The sequence below is a fragment of the Phyllostomus discolor genome, chromosome 13 (assembly GCF_004126475.2).
Source record: "Phyllostomus discolor isolate MPI-MPIP mPhyDis1 chromosome 13, mPhyDis1.pri.v3, whole genome shotgun sequence".
Lineage (NCBI taxonomy): Eukaryota > Metazoa > Chordata > Mammalia > Chiroptera > Phyllostomidae > Phyllostomus > Phyllostomus discolor.
In genome coordinates, this window is record NC_040915.2 from 34,182,232 (window position 1) to 34,201,231 (window position 19,000).

The following is a 19,000-nucleotide window of genomic DNA, read 5'->3' on the forward strand; positions in this document are numbered from 1 at the left end:
AATTATTATTTCTGATTACTTAAGTTTTTAATTATTATTCATTATTATTATAATATGAGAAGTGCTCCCATTATTATTTCTGATTACTTAAATTTTTGAATAATGACTAGGCATCAGGTTTGCGAAACATAAATTCGTTATTTAAACACCCACACAAGAGCTTGGATTCTAGCAGCAGACCGTGCCAGTTCAAATTCTAATTCTTCCACTGAGCCAAGACATTTTTCTTCTCGGGGCTTTGTGTTCCCCTGTAGAAAAAGAGGATACTAGCACCCCCTCACAACGTGTTAGAGGGCCGACGTATTTTGCCCTGTATAAAGCACTCCGTGTATAATACGCACCCACGTTTTTGGCCCAGACTTTGAGGAAAAAAATCTTTTGCTTTTTAATTCAATATGTTATTTATTTATATTTAGAAACAAAACTGATTCTCTTATACCAGGGCATCATTTGTGCATATGGGTATCGTCATTGCCTTCTAGAGTTACAGTTTTAACGAATAAGCATAAATCAAAGAATGAAAAACATTTATGTAGATATGGAATTGGCACTACCCATGCATTATGCGCATCCTTGTTTTTCCCACAGAAATTTGGGCAAAAAGTGTGCGTTATACAGGGCAAAGTACGGTAAATGGGATAATCCGTGCAAACTTTTAGCACCCTGCTGGCGCGTGAGGGAGGCTCACGCGTTAGCGCCATTATAACAACTATCAGTGTGTCCTCTAAAGGAGCCCGAGACTCTGTCCTGCGGTGCTTTTAGGCACTGTCACGGTGACTCGGATTCCGGGGACCGTGCAAGAGGTACCAGAGGCGAGGACCCCCAGAGGCACACACTCGCCAATGCGCCGGTGGGTGTACGAGGCCGGCGAATCTCAGAATTACCCACTGCCTCACCTTCTAGTGACACAGTTTCTCCAGAAGGTACTGTCGCTTAAGGGGGAAAAAAAAAAAAAAAAACAACCCTGCAACCACAAGCTAACAGCTGGAACACACCCAGAGCACCCTTTCCGGGTAAACTTGACACGAGGAGTCGCGCCGACACCGACCCCTCACCCCTCCGCCTGCACCTGCGCAGTCTCAGCACGTGGGAGGGGCACGCATTGGGTCGCTCTAGTTCCCCCCCCCCCCCCCCCCTGACCTGCGGTTGGGGCGGAACGTCTCGTGAGACGTGCGTGTTCTCGCGAGAACGGCATTCAAAAAGCCCAGGCGCTTACCCAGGAGCTCCAGAGTGAATGGGTTGCTGTCTACGTGCTAAGTTGAGCTACACTCCCGAAACGGGGCTCGGTGAACTCTCAGCACGAGCCGCCTCCGGCTGCAGCGCGGAAAGGAGAGAGAGAGGTAGGGGCAGAGGGCCTGGAAGGAGTGCGCGAGGAGTGGGGCGGTGGGGAGCGGCGTAGGAAGGGCTTCTGGCGGGGAGAGAGGACCTAAGGAAACCTGGGACCCTGGTCTCGGACGAGCCCTTTAGCCAGAACAGCTGCGTCTGCGGACCCCTGAGTTCTTGTACACCAGATTCTGAGCCGGTTTCAGTTTTCTGTTGGGCCACCTCGCCGCCCCGCCCCCCCCCCCCCCCCCCCCCCGGGGATTCTGCACGAAAATGAAAAGCCTGGTTGGCTGCCTGGGCCTCCGGAGGTTAACAGACACTAGCGTGTCTACAACTTTGGTGCCACTGCGTGGTCCAGTATGAGAAATGCTACAAATGTCAAATACACGGGACTTCTAAGACTACACAAAAGAGGAATGTTTCGTTAAGAATTTTATAATGATTATGTATTGAAATAATAATATTTGGGATATACTGGATTAAGTGACATTCAAATGAATTTCAGTGGTATTTACTTTTTTTAATGTTAAAAACCACCTGTGTATCTCGCATGATAGTTCTGTTGAATGCTGCATGTGGGTTCTGCCCAAATTGCTTTTCACCCATTGGCTGGTATAATCTTTAAAACTCTCTTAGATAGATGTTATTGTCCTTATTTTATGATGACAAAACAAGACATTAAATAAGTTGTCCAAATACTACTCAGCCGTAACAAAAGATGAAGTACTGCCATTTGGGACAACATAGGTGGGCCCTGAGAATATTATGCTAAGCAAAAGAAGTCAGTCCGAAAAAGCTAAGAACCATATGATTTCACCCCTTGTGGGATGTAAAACTGAAACTCATAGACACAGACTACAGTATGGAGGTTACCGGAGGGAAGGGGGTGAAGTGGGGGGAGTAAAGGGTGAAGGAGGCCAAATCTGTGGTGACGGAAGATGATTTGATTTGGGGTGGTGGACACACAACACAATATACAGATCATGTATCATAGGAGTGTACACTGGAAAAACTCACCCCAATCAAAGGGAAAAAGTCAACAAGTTTTCCGAGTTCAATAAGAACTGGGCAGCCTGATCCCTACAGCTTCCAGTCTCCTGACTGCTTTGTGCACTCATGCTTCAGAGGGGCAGGACAGAAGAACAGTTAGGGGCACTGGGCTGTGGAGCTGGGCCCTCCATCCCATGATTCATAGTCACTTGTACTGCATTTCTTAGGAGCAAAATTAAATAGATTCACCTTTTTTCTGCTCTTTTTGATTTGGTCTCAAATCAGGTAATAAAATCGCCAGACACTCTTAGAAAAAGAATGTAAATGTGACCACTTAAAAGTTGGGAAGAAATCTTCAATACTGTGTTTTTATATGGCAGTCGTAATAAAATATATGTGTAAATAGATATTGATATCATTACACGGAGTTTTTTGTTTAAGCTTAAGTACTTTTATTTTCTCTGTCTGCAGGAGAGGAAAACAGAAGAAAGCCATGGAGGCAGACATCATCACGGACCTCCGGTGCAAGCTCAAAGAGGTGGAGGAAGAGCGGCTGAAGGCCGCGCAGTATGGCTTGCAGCTGGTGGAGAGCCAGAACGAGTTACAGACACAACTAGATAACTGCCGTAACGAAATAATGACCATCACTGAGGTAGGACTCCAGGCGCCTTGGTCTGTAAGCGTGTGCTTAGCTATTGATGATTCGTGCTGTCTAGCAATTATTGTTAATATTATTTGTATTGTTTTCTGAAGAATTTAGATCTACTTCCCAGCCAGCCCCCTCCCCAACGAGGAGGGATAAACTAAATGAATACCTAACATGCTTCCTGACCCAGGGCATTCTGCGTTTGGAAATCCAGTTATGCTCACTGTCTTCGACCCACACTAGATTTTAGATCTTGTGTTGTCCGTACTCTTCCTGGGCGACCTCACTTGCGTCATAGCCTCAGATAACATCTGAACGCCCTGGGACATGACACAACGTCCTCGGTTCTCCGCTGAAGCCTGGACTGTACATTCCACTGCCCGCTGCTAATGGACGTCTCAAACCTAACATAAACCGAAGAGTTGATTCTCTGCCCACTAGCCAGACATTCTCTTGCCATTTTCTTTAGCTTATTTACTAAATGTGTAACATTCATCCAGTTGCTTGAGCCAGAAATGTAGTGGTTTTACTCAGTATCTTTTTTCCCCTTCGTTTTTGTGTTTAAACCATTAGTAAGCTCTGAGAACTTGACCTACAAAACACTCATTTATGTTAACACCAGTCTGGCGCAGACCACCGTCCTCTCTCCCTAGGCCACTGTTGTGGCCTTCTAACCAGGTGGCCTGCTCCCCTCATGTCATTCATTCTCTGTATACAGCAGCCAACTGGTCGTTGGAGAATACATGCAAGGTCATGCCACACACAGCCCGCTAAAAACACACACTGGCTTCCCATTACATCACAACAAAATCCCAGCTCCTCACCTGGGCTTGCAGATACCTATGTGATCTGAACCCTGCCACACTTACCTGTCATCTCAAACTCCTTTCCCTTGTGCTTAGCTATACGAGTCCTGCCCTGTGGGCTTTGCACGAGCTGTGGCCTCCGTCTGACTGGTTCGTGCCCCACCTGCAGGGATGGAGTTTCAGCCTTCATGTTTCCGTTAGACGGCACCGCAGCAGAGAGCCCGTCCCCTGACTGTGCATTGTAAAGCTGCGTTACTCACTCTTTTAGTCCTCTGCAGTGCTAACTGTATCCTGATCATGAGCACCACAAGAGAGGGCGTTTTTCAGCCTTGTTCACCATTGGGTCCCCAGTGTCTGGCACACATCATTAAAAGAATGCATAAATCAGTTTTATTTAGTAAGTGCTCGGTAACATGTGTATTTGATCTCAGAATTTATTTATAGCAGGTAAATAACTAATGGCAACTCTTATTTTTTAATTTTTCTTTTTATTCTAATTTTATCTGATTTTTTAAAACTTGTTGAAAGAGCTGGACCTGATGCCCCTTTTATCTTTACACTTTCTTTTCAGTAAGCAAAACTCACATTAAATACTCCTTTTGTCCCCTCACTGTGTTCATCCAGCGAGTCACTTGTGAGTGTCTCACTAGGAAAATTCTCACTAGGAAAATTCAAGTGCTATTAATTTTTTCTAGCAGAGATTACTCGACACGTCGACATACCATAGTACACTTTTTATTTCCTTGACAGGGTATAGATGTAATTGCTGTATTGCTGGAATGTCCTTGAACGTAGTCTCGAATTACCCCTCAGGAGGGTTTAAATTTTTTAGACTGATTAGCCGCAAAATTATTCCAGAGTTAACACTCGATTGTTACCTAGAAAGCAGCGAATACATAAAGCAGGAATGAGACAGTCGAGGGTGAGAACTGCATGTGTGCACTGGCTTTAAGTTTCCCTCATGCCGCTGAATTGTCATTGGATCTGCTTTCAGAGTTACGAACAAGAAAAATATACTCTTCAGAGAGAAGTCGAGCTCAAGAGTCGAATGCTAGAAAGTTTGACCTCGGAATGCGAAGCTATAAAACAGGATCAAAAAATGCACCTGGAGAAGCTAGAAGAACAACTGAGCAGAACCCATGGACAGGAAGTGAATGAACTGAAAAATAAGGTTTGGATATCTATGTATTTCAGAACAGAAATGTTCCGTGCTTATGCAGCCGTCTGTAACCTTTAGGTGACGAAGGTTTTCTCAGCACCAGCTAGGAGAGCAAGAGCTCTGTCGTGATGTGAGGAGGGGAGACTCGGAGGAACACAAGTTTACCTAAGGAACTTGCTTAAATAGCATTCCACCAATGAAATACAGTTATTTAATTTTAGTAACTGGATATTTTCAGTCTTGCTGATGTTCTCAGATCACCTGGGCCCCAAATTTGGAACTCTATTTGCCATCTTGCACTTATTTCTCACCTAAGTTCTAAGAATTTGACTTACGCACCCTCCATCCACACTACTGCCACTCTAGTTCAGACCGCCAACGTTTCTCTCCTAGACTTCGTGGTGGCCCGCTTCTGTCACTGCTGTTTGTGCCACCAACCCTGCACACAAGCAGCCAAAGGTGTCAGGAGTGCAGACCCACCTACCCTCACTAATTAGGTGGACTGTTTGTATGTTTGTGATAAGACAGGTCACTGACTTCAAAGGTGTCTGACCTCAGCCAAATGCGGAACTCCAACCGTCCCATCATGCACTGACTGTGTTTGAGTCAGTCAGTAGTGTCTTCAGAAAGATGGCCACATTTCCCCAGAAATCATTTAGTTGGAATTTTATGTCACATTATGAAAATAGAAAAGGGAATACAAATCAAGCTAAGAAGGTATTTTATAAATAGAAAAGAAGTGTCAGGGTGCATTCTAAGAACGTTGAAACCCTATTGAAGGTAATTCAGTAGAGACGATTGTCATAACCCTGAACAACAGGCAAAAGCTTTTTACTGACAACAGAAACCACTTAGTGAATGTTAGGTGTGGTGCTGACGTTGTACCCACGTGGCCTCAGCTGAGGGCTGTGGTGGTGGTGCAGTCACTCACCAGTGTTACGTACGTACGAGGAGTGATGCTGAGACAGGTTAGGCCTGGGCCTGGCCCTGAAGCTTTGCCCTTCTGCTGTAATTAGTTCGTTTGAAACCTACCTATGTTTTCCAAGATTTGGAACTATGTGACATTTTATAAGAGTTATTAAAATAGTTTCGTTCAGGTTGACTGTCTTCCAAACTAGTTATCCTACAGATACCAGGACAGGTTGTACCACTGTGTGTTCTGATGACCGTCAGTTACCCTTTAATTAACAAGACTGTCAACTGTTTTAAACCTCAGTTAGAGAAATTGAAAGCGGAATTAGATGAAGCTAGGCTCAGTGAAAAGCAGCTGAAGCACAAAGTGGACCATCAGAAGGAACTCCTGTCTCATAAGTCGGAGGAGATGCGGGTGATGTCAGAGCGTGCCCACGAAACCATGTCTTCAGAGGTGCTGGCCCTTCAGACTGAACTCGCGGACATGGAGGGCGTGAAGGTAATTCTTACGGCGTGTGTGTTCTCAAGTGTTCTCTCTTTTTTTCTCGCGTGCTTTTTACGTGTTTCTGTAATAATCCTTATGAACTAGTTTTAAGGCTGAATTATTCTTTGGACTAACTGTGATCTAACTGAAAAAATGTTTTACAGAGTTTTAAGTAGATTACTTCATGCATAATGAAGCTTTATTTACATGATTATGTAAGGCAGACTTTAGATCAGTGAAACCTCTGGATGAATTTAGAAACATTTACTCTGGTTCTAGTTTGTAACATTAAAAAATAGCCCAGTATAAAACATTCCCTTGAAAGTTGATGTGCATAGGAGTGTGCTTTTTTTTCATTGCAGGCGAAGGTTAATTAAAAACTAAAGCCTTAAATTTATAGAAAAGAAAGACAGTCTCTAGAGCCTTATATTTTGTTTCCTACTGAAAAATTTAGTAATTTATATTATTTTATTATGGACCTTAACACTTTAACTAGTTTTTTAGTTTCAGGTGTGAATCATTGCTGATAGATAAACTGAGAAGCAGCTAAACAAAGGATTATTCAAGAGTGTCCCCTTTTTCAATTTCTGTTGAATAGACCACCCTCCAAGAAGAAGTGAATGAACTGCAATACAGACAAGAACAACTAGAACTTCTGAATTCCAACTTAATGCGCCAGGTCGACCGGCTCACGGAGGAAAAAGAGGACCGAGAGAAGGAGGCGATTTCTTACTACAGCGCTTTAGAGGTGTTACGATTGCAGTAACGTCATCTTTTCCGACTTGTAATACGTTGTTTTCTTGCTAACCTGGTCTCTAGTGGCTAAACTGTTTCCTTCTGAATTTAGAAAGCACGTCTAGCAAATCAAGATCTTCAAGTGCAATTAGACCAAGCCCTCCAGCAAGCCTTGGACCCCAACAGTAAAGGCAACTCCTTGTTTGCAGAGGTACTTACAGACATTCCGTTGATGAAACTGGCGTTTCACTTAATTCGAGCATAATTAATCATGTTAATGTTCTCTAGGTGGAAGATCGAAGGGCAGCAATGGAGCGTCAGCTTATCAGCATGAAAGTCAAGTACCAGTCACTAAAGAAGCAAAACGCATTTAACAGAGAACAGATGCAAAGAATGAAGGTATCGCATCACCACCACGACCAAAAAGGGTTTACTACACCTATTTTGTATCAGCATTACATGCATAGATATATCAAAGAAAGCATCTTTTCTTTCAAGGAATGTACTTAAAAAATTACTTCTAGAACTGCATGATTTGGGGAAATCAATATTTTTAAATTAAGCAAAAGATCCATTTACATTTTTAAAAGCCCTATAGTAAAGATTTAGTTGTATATTTAGTATCCATTGATTTTTTTTTTTTAATTGTCACCCAAGGACATGCCCATTGATTTTAGAGAGCAGGGAAGGAAGGGAGGGAGAGAGACAAACATTGATCTGTTGCCTCCAGTAACGCACCCTGAACAAGGATCGAACCCACAACATAGGTGTGTGTGCTGATTGGGAATTGCACCTGTGACCTTTCTGTGTGTGGAATGATGCTCCAACCAACTGAGCCACACCGGCAAGGGCTCATTGATTTTTTTAAATGGTTACTTAGTAGCCTTGCCAGATAGGTATAAATCTTTCTCTGTGGAGTGGGAGAAAAAGAAATTTTTTTTTTTCCTTGCTGTGGGCTTGGTGTGTTTCTGAGCATAGCTCCACTTCAGCTAAAACTAGCTCTCATTATTCTTCAGTTCTCCCCCAAAAGCTTATGTATAGGGTAACATTTGTATTTCCTTTCCTTGTAATTTCTCAAGTCAAGTACATAGGCCCTTTAAGTTTGAAGGGTTTGTTGGTCCTCATTTTAGTCAGATAGATGGTAACAGAAGAACATGTAGAAGTGGGAAGGATTTCAGTGTTACACCAGCCTGTTCTCTGATCTTTTGTTCCTCAAGTCTCCTAAGATGGTAACTCAAAGTCCAGAAGGGTTCGTACCTTTTGTTTAGGATAATGAGCTTTACCAACAAAATGGGAAAGGTCAGTGTTGGATGAACTTGGGATTGATCCTCATGCTGTCACTTGCTGGCTGTGGGACTTTGGTCAAGTGTTTTCACTTTTCAGAGCATCAGTCGCCTCATCCGTAAAGTAGAGATGGTAGAACCTGCCTCTCAGAACTGCCCTGGAGTCAAGTGAGAGCAGAGAACAATGCTTGCGTGGTGCTTTGCAAATAAGGAAGCACTGACGTAAAAAACAATAGCCTTTTAGTATTTGTTGGGTTCCTACGACATTAATCTCCCAACATTCCCATGAGATCCCAGACTGTCTTGAGACACAAGTAGCATTCTGGATCTTCTTAGGTTAAGTGTGTTGAGCATCTATTCTGAAGCAGGAACAAAAAGTGGATCCTTTAAAATAGTAGAAGTAATATTTCTCTCTTCCTTGTCACCATACCTGCCCCTTGTCGTTGTTTGCTTTACCCGAAACTGTCTTTAAATTAATTGACACTTTTTAGATCTCCAGAAATTTCTGGAGGCATAAAGAAATGCTAAGTGTAGATTTTAGCTAATTTCCTTTTAATTGCTCTGCAACTCTAGGTTTAGGTGGAGCCGTAATTAGGTAAGTTGATTTCTGCTCTTAAAAAATTAACATTTATATTGAATATTTCCTTAATATCTTTAGATTGCCTTTACCTTTTGCTTTCCATCCTTGTGCTTTCTGAATGTGAGTAGCTTAATAATTTCTGAACCCAATACTATTGAAGTTAATTGAAGTTTTGGGAAACCCCGTCATACCCTGACGAGAGTGCACATGATGAGCCGAGTGCGGCGTTGGTCCAGGCTCATTTACCGGTCACGTGATGTGCTTTGTGAACCCAGCCGGGCAGTTCAGTTAGTTTCTCAGAAGCACAAGTAATTGTTACTGACTTCACATATCACTCACAAGTAGTCAAAAATAAGTCACTATGCTTACTGATATAAATGTTCCCAGGTTATTAGATTATTAGATTAGAAATAGCTAATTAGTGCTGGCTGGTGTGGCTCAGTGGCTTGAGAATTGGCCTGCGAACCAAAAGGTCACCAGTCTGATTTCCGGTCTGGGCACAAGCCTGGGTTGTGGGCCAGGTCACCAGTTGGGGGCATGCAAAAGGCAACCAATTGATGTTTCTCATATTGATGTTTCTCTGCCTTCCTCCCTCCCTTTCCCTTTCTCTGAAAATAAATCTTTTTTAAAAAAAAGAATAGCTAATTCGTTTAATTTCTAAAATGAATTCAGAGTAATATTATTCCAGGAATATAGTTATCAGAAACTTCCTCTCTCCCACTCAGAAAAGAATCACTGGATGATTCTTTTTCCAGTTACAAATCGCCACATTGCTACAAATGAAAGGGTCTCAGACCGAGTTTGAGCAGCAGGAACGGCTCTTTGCCATGCTGGAGCAGAAGAACGGTGAAATTAAACATCTGTTGGGGGAAATTAGAAATCTGGAGAAATTTAAGGTATGTGTGACACCTTTTAAACATGCAGTTAAATTTTGGTTTGAATATCTTAATACTTTTAACTTGAATAGCTTCTTTGTTATATAATTACTTACGGTTTCCATTGAGAGTGACCAATATTTAAATTAATTTTCTCTCTGAGTTTCTTTTTGCTTTTTACTGATTTCCACGGTTGTTTCTGTTAGTAGAGCCAGAGGAAACTCACCTCCCTCAGACTTGTTATTACCTTCAGACTTGTTATTATGTGTAAGTTGTGGCTTACAATGTCCCTATCTTTACTGTGTAACCCAGGGGATGTTAACGTCTCTTACTTTTGAGTCAGCATTAGATACATAAACTACTGAGCATCACAGAGGTGGGATCGCGCATTACGTGCTCTTCTGTTCGTCTGCAGCTCAGCCTCCCACCAGGGGGAGTCATTCCTGTAGTTGTGTGTCATCAGTGGCCCATTGTTTTCCAGAGCTGTCCGGCTCCAGTTTTTAACGGGTGCACAGCAGGAGTTTTGTCACATGGCCCAGCATTGTGCGACAACTGGAACGCATAGAAGGCTTTAATAAACTACTGCTTAAAAGATGGCTGAAACAAATTCAGATTCCCAGAAAAGTTGTACAGTTATGCCTGTATACCCTGCACCCAGATTCCCCAATTGTCAGTTTTACCACATTTGCTTTATTATTTTCTCTGTCTCTCTCTGTATATGCAATTTTTTCTTAAACATATGAGAATAAGTTGGCCCTCAACATTATTGAAGTTCATTCTCTTACATAACCACGGTACAATGATCAAAATCAGAAAATTAACACTGATGAGAGTATTAGTTACCCTGCCCTGTACATTTTACCAGTCACTGCTGATGTCCTTTATAGCAAAACAGAAGCACCCCAAGTGCTTTCCTCTCTGGGGTCTAGTCCACGATCGCACGTATTAACTTACCAAGTCTCTTTGGTGTTTCTTAATCTGAACAATTCCTTAGTTTGTGTCTGTCCTGAACTTACATTTTTTGAAGAGTAAGCTGGTTACTTTGCAGATTACTCCTCATTTTGGATTTGTGTGAAGTGATGAGAATCAGGATATGTATTTTTACAGGAATACTACAGGAGTAGCTTTTTGGTCCCAACGTGTTCCTGCCTACTCTTGCATCTTTGTTTTTCTCTATGAATATCTAGTGTACCTCCAAAAAAGCTTGCTGGTATTTTTTATTAAAATTATATTAAACTTATAAATTAACTTTGGGAGCACATATATCTTCTCACTAACTAAAGAACTAATTAAAGTTTATAAACGACACATTTTTTAAATGTTAACCTCTTAGGCATATTAAATTGTAGCCAATAGTGTATTACAAAATTTTAAATGTTTGTAACCTTATTTCTTTCTCTAGTAAGAACTGTCAAAAGGACAGTTTTGGTTAAACTTGCAGTACCTCAATCGGCTGGCTAATGTGGCCCACCAGGAGGCTTAGCCCTATACTTTGAAAAGTATGGCTTTAACCAGGAGGTTTTAACCTGCAGCCTTTAAAATCACGTACAAGTTTTTAAGCAGTTTTATACCTTTTTTTCCCCCATAGAGAAATCATACAGAGATTCCATCAGAATCTCAGAAGAGTGGGTACCAAAAATAACTAAGGATCTCCACTCTCTTTTTCATATTTTTCTAATTTACGGCATAAAGGCCACAATTAAACTCAGTGAGTGTGTGTTTCTAACATTCTAAAAGGAGAGGGAAACCAGAGGGTACAGGCAGTGTTAGGAGCCTCAGCTTTGCACAGACCTGGGTTCCGCTCTCTCCTCTCCGTTGACTTGCCTGCGGCTTCTTAGACCCGTTCCCTTGTACGTGTGAGAGGGATGGATGCTCCTTCTTGTATCTAGTGCAGGAGGTGAACGAGGTGAGTGTCTGGCGCTTAGTGCAATGCCTGCTGTGTGATAGACATTCAGTGAGTGGTAGCTCATTTTATTATTAGTAAACATATACTCACCTAATCTGTTACTGACTTTACATAATGTGAATTGTTTTATTTAGAGTTTATATGAAAGTATGGAATCTAAGCCCTCAGACAACTCTGGTGCTCTGAAAGATACCACCTATTACACAGATTTGCTTCAGATAAAGCTCAACAATTCAAAGTAAGTGTTGGTTGGATAGAAAGATGGAGCCTCTTACCTTGTTTATAATAAGTGGCATTAATGACTACACGTTTTTGTTTTAATATTGCCAAAAGAAAATTGCAGAAAGGAAAAGCAACAAAAATATCTCTGGGCATTAAGTGAGATTTAGTCAGGATATAGTTAGTGCTGATTATTGAAGAAAAAAATACTTTTAATGAGTAATTAGATGTCTTTATTTTTTATTTAGCTTTTTAGATTGGTAAGTGAAAAGAACTTTATTGTAGAAAATGTTCTTATGATCTAAATTTTTCAAGAGTAAATATTGTATAATTTTAAATTTAGAGGAATTTATTTACACGTGAATAAATGTGGAAACACTGTTTCCCTCCTTTGTCCATATCCTTCAGAGGATGCACGAGGTTTTCATTTTATTTAAAAATGCCGTTGTTGAAGCTTATGTTTTTTTTTCATTTCCAAATACCCCAAGGAAATGTAATTTTTTACTAAGTTCAAATATATAATACAAGATTTACACTAACAACTACGCTTGTTTATATTGTTATTTTACTGTTTCTTGGTCCCCCTCCCCCTTTTTTTATTAATACAGCAAAGAAAATGAAAGCACTAAAGGTGAATTGTCCATACAGCGGATGAAAGCATTATTTGAGAGCCAGCGGGCTCTGGATATTGAGCGAAAACTTTTTGCCAATGAGAGATGCCTGCAGTTTTCCCAAAGTGAGAATATGAGACTGAGAGCTAAAATAGACGAGTTGAAACTGAAGTACGAGCCCGAAGGTGCGTGTGTCTCACACATGTTGTCTTTTAATCATGAGAAGCTCTGGGAGGTCATACCAACTTTCTTCTTACCGTAGCTTTATGCAAATCTCATTACACACTAACTTGTGGCTGTGTATCTATATTTAGTAAAATAAACTTGCTCCCACAAACCGCAGGAACATTCAGAGAGAACTGGGTACTAGGTGTGCATGAATACGCATAGGTATTCGTTTTGATATCTGTGTGGTAGAGCCTTGCCTTTGGAGGCTTTTCCCTTTTACAGTTGCAGCTTCTTGTGTAAGACTGGAGTTCAGTTTCGTTGAGGGAACTGATGTCTGGGAGCTGTTTTAGCCAGTGCTGCTAACGGGAAACCTCAGACAGTGGAGACTTAACATGACAGGTGCTTCTTCTTCCCCCCGATGAAAGCCCGGAAGAGGCCTCCCGGGCCTGGTCAGAGTGTCCAGCGGCACCATTTGGCTTTGTTTGCGTTGTTCCTCAGCGTATGTCTTGAGCGGAATTTAGCCATGGCCTCATCTGCCCACCAGAAACGTCGAGAAATGCAGTCTTGATACTCAGGGTCCATGTTCCCAACTAAATGCTGGGGGTTCGGTTGTTAAGGAAGAATAGTGGGGTGGAAATTGGGGAGCAACTAGCAAGTAGAATCACTCAGAGAGAAAATACCCATCTTCCACACTACAGAGAGTGATTTTACTGGATGTAAATGAAGAAATAAAAGGCCAAAGGTAAAAAAAAGTCTAAGAATATGATGGTTCTTATACAACAAGAGTGTTGTTAAATGTTTTAGCTTATAGATTTTCAGCAGTTTTTGCCCCTACACTGTTCACAGTGGGGAGGTTGTTAGCACTAGTAAATGTTTTTAGTTGAAAAGGCTTCTCTCTCTCTCTCTCATCCTTTTCCCCTCCCCTGGTTGTAATAGGCTCTCCTGATTGAGAATTACCCATTGTGTATTTCAAAGGCTGCTGAACTGAAGGCACCTAGCAGAGGGGCTCGAGGCAGCATCGTGAATCTAGAGGACGTGGGTTTTGAAGGAGCCGGGAAAGGGAAAGGGAAAGTAATGACCTTAGAACATCAGGGCAGAGCAGGAAACCCACCCCCACACCCCACCGCGGTTTCTCCAACTTCACTAAAAGTGTGATCTTGAAAATGAAAGACACAGTGGTATGAGGATAGGGAAGACACATTAGAACGATTAGTTCAGTGACTGGACAAGGACCTGCACAGGGACAGAGGGAAGTCGCACGTGTCACGCTGAGCAGTGGGGGTAGAAGGTTATTATAGTCGTCTGCCGTGAGACACGATAGCGTGGTTCGAAGTAGGGACGTATCCGTGGTAGAAGTACTCAGGTTTTTAATATGCTTTGTAGGTGGGGCTAGTAGGCACAAATTACCATCTCGAGAGACTGTTCTTTTCGTTTCATCCTTACAAAACACAATATTGAATGAAGTGGGTACTTTTAATTTCCATTTTAAAGATAAAGAAAATCTCCAAGAGGTTAAGTACTTCCCCAAGGTCATCCAGCTGCAAAGTGGGTGTAGTCATACTTGGACCTGGATTCCTTGACTCCCACTGCTGTATCCTTTCTCCTCTCCACACTGAGATCTAACGATGCCCATGCAACTTGTACCACAGCACCAGCAAAGACCAGTTAAGTGTTCATTCCCAGAGCCAAACATATTGAGTTACGGAAGAAAAAATGTACAGGCAGATAACCTTTCGTAGACAAAGTTAATGGAATCCATGAAAAAGAAAGATAAAAGACAGAGATTATATATGAGGCCTGTCCAGAAAGTATCCAGCCGTGTGCTATGAAAAATAAGAGACATTTATTGAAGAAGACACGAGACACATTGTACACAGGACAATGATGCCTCAGTCCCCTTCAAAGTAGGCACCTTGGGACCTCACACAGTTCTAATCGCGATCAGCTGGCCCATCCTATTTTCCTGAATCTCATTGACAGTCTGCAATCTCTTCCCTTTCAAGGCTGATTTTAGTTTTGGAAAAAAACAGAAGTCACAGAATGCCAAATCTGGGCTGTAGTCACCTGGGCGATTTGATGTTTTGCCAAAAAACTGTATGAGACATAATGCATGAGCAGGCACATTGTCATGATGAAGCTGCCAGTCACCAGTTGCCCTTAGCTGTGGCCTTCTGGATCACCTGAGTAGTTTGTGTGGAGGAATGTTCAAGCTTAACACAAAATTTGACACAGATTCATTGCTCTACTTGCTCAGTCATTTGGAATGCACGTCCACACAGTACACATGCTCACTCAATGGCGTCTACCGCCCCCACTGACTGGTACAGTGAAGTCGTCATTGTTCACGCATGTGCATTCCAGTCCACTATCCTGGGCTGTTAGATTACGTTGATGTTGTGCTAACCATTCTCGTTATGTCAACAATGGTTGGACTTTTTCCGGACAGACCTCATAGTTTAATAAGGAGATAACTGGGTTTTAAAAGATCGGTGAAAGGAAAGGAAAAACACATAACTAATTGTACCTCTTTATGTGGACTGTGCCTTTTGATTTATTAACTGGGCATATTTTTCGTGACTTTTTATCCTCAGAGAAAATGGAAGTGCCCATACTCAAGAAGAGGCGTGAGGTCCTGCCTGTGGATGTGAGAACCCCTGACGATGGGTGTGTCCTCAGCGCTTCAGGGGAAGAAGTTCCCAGATCGCCACGTCAGAGAGAGGAGGCGCAGTCCTGTGCTAGCCACTTGGAAGGTAACAACTTGCAGTTAGAAAAGACAGTCTCTGTAAATACACCAGGAGGCCCTCTCTCTCCTCGTCAAAGTCTGCCCACGAGTATTCAGCCAGCGAAGGAGAAGAAACGCGTGACCCTTAGAGAAGTTCCCACCGTGAGTGCGAGAAGCGGAAACTCCCTGGAGGCTCCCAGGTCAGTGCCCTCGCTCACCCCCCCCCCCCCACACACACACACACAGCAGGCTTCTCCGAGTCTCTTCCCTGTTGAAGCCTGAGCTCGGCTGCTCTCCATCCGTGTTCTCAGTGTCCCGTGCAGCATGAGGTCTTCTGTCTGCCTTCAGCATTTCTGACACTTAAAAGCGCTAAAAGGATTGCGAGGGAAAGGACTTCTGCATAAGGGTATTATTTTTAAGTTACACTTTTCTCTTTCATGACACAGAAATATCAGTTTAGTACCTCTCTGGACGTTTTCTTGGTGTGGGTAAGTGTATGGTTATTGTTTTCCTGGTTCAAGGGCAGTCATGAAGGAAATGTTAACTTATCCCCTAAAATGGCTTTCCAGTTGTCTAAGAAATTTCAGCCTTTTGGAGACTGTTAGGGAAAATTCTTTTATGTCTTTTGAAATTGTTTATCCTGATCTTTAAGGATGGGCTTTAATACCTATTTTACACTTTTAAATATCAAAGGTCAATTTATTTTCATTTTACATCAGAACTTTAGATCTTCTAGTTTCTGCATATTTGAACTTGTGACTAGCGTCAAGACACGTATGTCTATAAGAATTCATGTTTTAAGGGTCTCAGCCTTTAAAAAAAATAATAGCTCTCAAAAGGTAAGAGAAAGTGAATGGAAGGGAAATGTCTCTTCACTGTTTATGTTTCTTTAATTATTATTCTGTTACTTGAAATTCAGTTTGAGGTTTTTAAAAATTTAATCTTTTTTGTGTGTTTTCCATCACCATTTAGTCCCCTTATACCCCGCTCTCCCCAGCAGTCACCACAGTGCTGTCCATATCCAAGAGTCCTTTTTCCTTTTCACTCGGTCCCTCCGCTCCCTAACCTGCCCCCTCTGTCATACGTCCTGCCGTCCATCCATGAGTCTGTCCCCGTTTTCCTTGTTCAGTTTGTTCGTTAGGTTCCACATATGAGCGAAATCATAGGATATGTGTCTTAACAGACATCTAGCTATGTTGCCCAGGATCTCATGTTATTTTTATCTTGCATTTTGCCTTTCGTATGTCTTGTTAACATTAAACTAGTGCTATAACACTTTAATTTTTTGTTAAATATGCTTATTATGATAGGTGCCCTCACTGTATTTTAATTCTTTAATTTAGGCTTTGCCATGACTCTATCAACCTTAAAGATACTTCTTTAGACATTTAAAAAAATAAGTCTATTGACATAAAAAGATTTTTTTAGAGAGTCAGTGATTTAGTTTTCTTAATGGTATCACAGTCAGTTTTTTACCTTATATACATAAAAAAAAAATCACCATGTCTTATTAGAGGCCCATTATACTAGCAGATTATCTCTTCTTGCATTTTTCTCTACCACACTTGAATTCAGAGTGGATGCTTTAATGCCTGTAGGTTAGATGCTGAATCAGAGCTTCCAGCAGAAGTTAAAGAAGAGAAAGAAACTGCAAGCAAGTTGGAAAAGAAAACTTGTAAGAAATCACACCCTATTCTGTACGTGTCCTCCAAGTCCACGCCGGAGACCCAGTGCCCCCAGCAGTGAGGACTGCCCTTTAGTAGGAGGAAGGACGACTTGCCCAGCCGGTGGCTGTGGAGCTTGATTAAGATTGTCTTTATCCGAAGGATGCCAGCCTGCAGGCTATTTTTTTCTTCTACTCATTATGCCGAGACCTGGCGTGTTCATCCTCTTTGACCAAATGTTCTAAATTTGGTAACGACGCTCAGCAGGAGAGTTCCCTAAGTGACGATCCTTTACTGAGCTTCTGTGTGAATAACTAACAGCTGAAGGGAAGTATTGTTATAAATCTGTCTGTTGCACTGTGTATGTATTTTTTAAGTGGTGTTACACAGCCAGAGCCATATGTTGTATTGGAACTGGATTTTGTCAGTGTTTATGGCACCTATGTTCATCTTTGTATGTTTAATTCTAAACTTTCTAAATAAAGATTTTTTTTCCTTTAAATGATTATGGACTGGTCTATAACTTAATTTCATATATACTCTCGGTTGGTATATTAGTCTCTACCAGTGATTTTCAACTTTTAATCTCATGGCACACATAAATTAAGTACTAAAATTCTGTGGCAAACCAAAAAATATATCTTTTCACTGATCCGACAAAAAAATTAGGTGTGATTTTGATTCATTTACACCAGACTCCTGTTGTGTTGGCTGTTGTCATTTTTTTTTTTTTCATCAATCCAAAGGAAGAGAGGTCAGTGCCTCCATCTACATAATCAGGTATTGCGCGTTTTGAAAATCGTTGTGGCGTACCAGTGTGCCATGGCACACCAGGTGAAAACCACTGGTGTATACTATACAGAGACAGAGGAATTTATTTTAAGAAATTGTCGTGTGTGCATACGAAGGCCGGCAAGTCCCAAATCTGCGGTCCAAAAGCAGTCAGGCTGGACACCCACTGGAGGGCCAGTGTTCGAGTTTAATTCTGGAGGCCATCTGCCACAGAGTTCTCCTTTGCTTGGGGGAGGCCAGTCTCTGTTCTGTCCAGGGTTCCATCTAATTGCATGCACAGGCTCACCCACATTACGGAGGGGTATCTGCTTTACTACCGTCCACAGATTTACATGTTAATCTCCCTACAGTACTCTCACAGAAGCATCCAGAACAATGTTTGACCACGTATCTGAGCTCTGTGGCCCAATTGAGTTGACACGTACAATGAACTATTGCCGTGGGTTAATTAGATAAGTCTACTGAAATACATTAGGTAAAAGGAAATTGCCTCTCACTTCTAAATAGATCAGATAATAAACCTTTAATTTGCTACAAGAAGCATACTCAGGAAATTGGAAATTGCACATTAAATAACATCTATTGCCAAAAGAAGTAGCTGAAGGCTCTGAAAGCAGTTTTAACCTGAGAATAATAATGAATGAGTATGTTCATAGGATATTAGAGAGTGTAGATCAATTTCTCCCAACATTGAGTTTTTCTAGGAGCCATGTGCTAGGGGTGCAGACACAATCCTTCGTAGCTCCCAGTCTGTCGACCCACACAGGAAGTAGTGGCAGTGGTGGTACTACTAGCAATAGTTACATCTAACATTTCAATCAATCTAATGTGCCAAGCACTCTTGTAAGGCCTTTCATTCAATGTCACATTTAACCCTCTCAACATCTCTGTGAGCTGGATATTATATAGACTTAATTCATACTCATATTACAGATGAAGAAACAGGCCTCAGAGAGGCGAAGTTACTTGTGCAATGACACAGGTATTAATAAACGGTGAAAAAAATTAAGAGTGGTAGAGGTTGTCATAGAATGTCCAAAGTGCTAAAGGAACAGAGATGGAAAACAAGAAAGTGCCTGGGGAGCTGTTTACATTTTTATTTTACTTTCTCAGCAGAGATTCCTT

General features: G+C 41.7%; 1 protein-coding gene across 1 annotated transcript; it reads left to right on the plus strand.

Annotated features, from left to right (window-relative positions):
- Positions 1-1,184: 1,184 nt before the first annotated feature.
- On the plus strand, positions 1,185-17,588 carry SPDL1 (spindle apparatus coiled-coil protein 1). Its single transcript, XM_028528338.2, has 12 exons — positions 1,185-1,340; positions 2,785-2,965; positions 4,760-4,936; positions 6,141-6,335; positions 6,919-7,068; positions 7,168-7,266; positions 7,344-7,454; positions 9,674-9,814; positions 11,834-11,937; positions 12,527-12,714; positions 15,289-15,619; positions 17,018-17,588. Exons 2-12 carry the CDS (start codon positions 2,807-2,809, stop codon positions 17,163-17,165), a joined length of 1,803 nt encoding a protein of 600 aa, XP_028384139.1. The 5' UTR covers positions 1,185-1,340; positions 2,785-2,806; the 3' UTR covers positions 17,166-17,588.
- Positions 17,589-19,000: the final 1,412 nt, after the last annotated feature.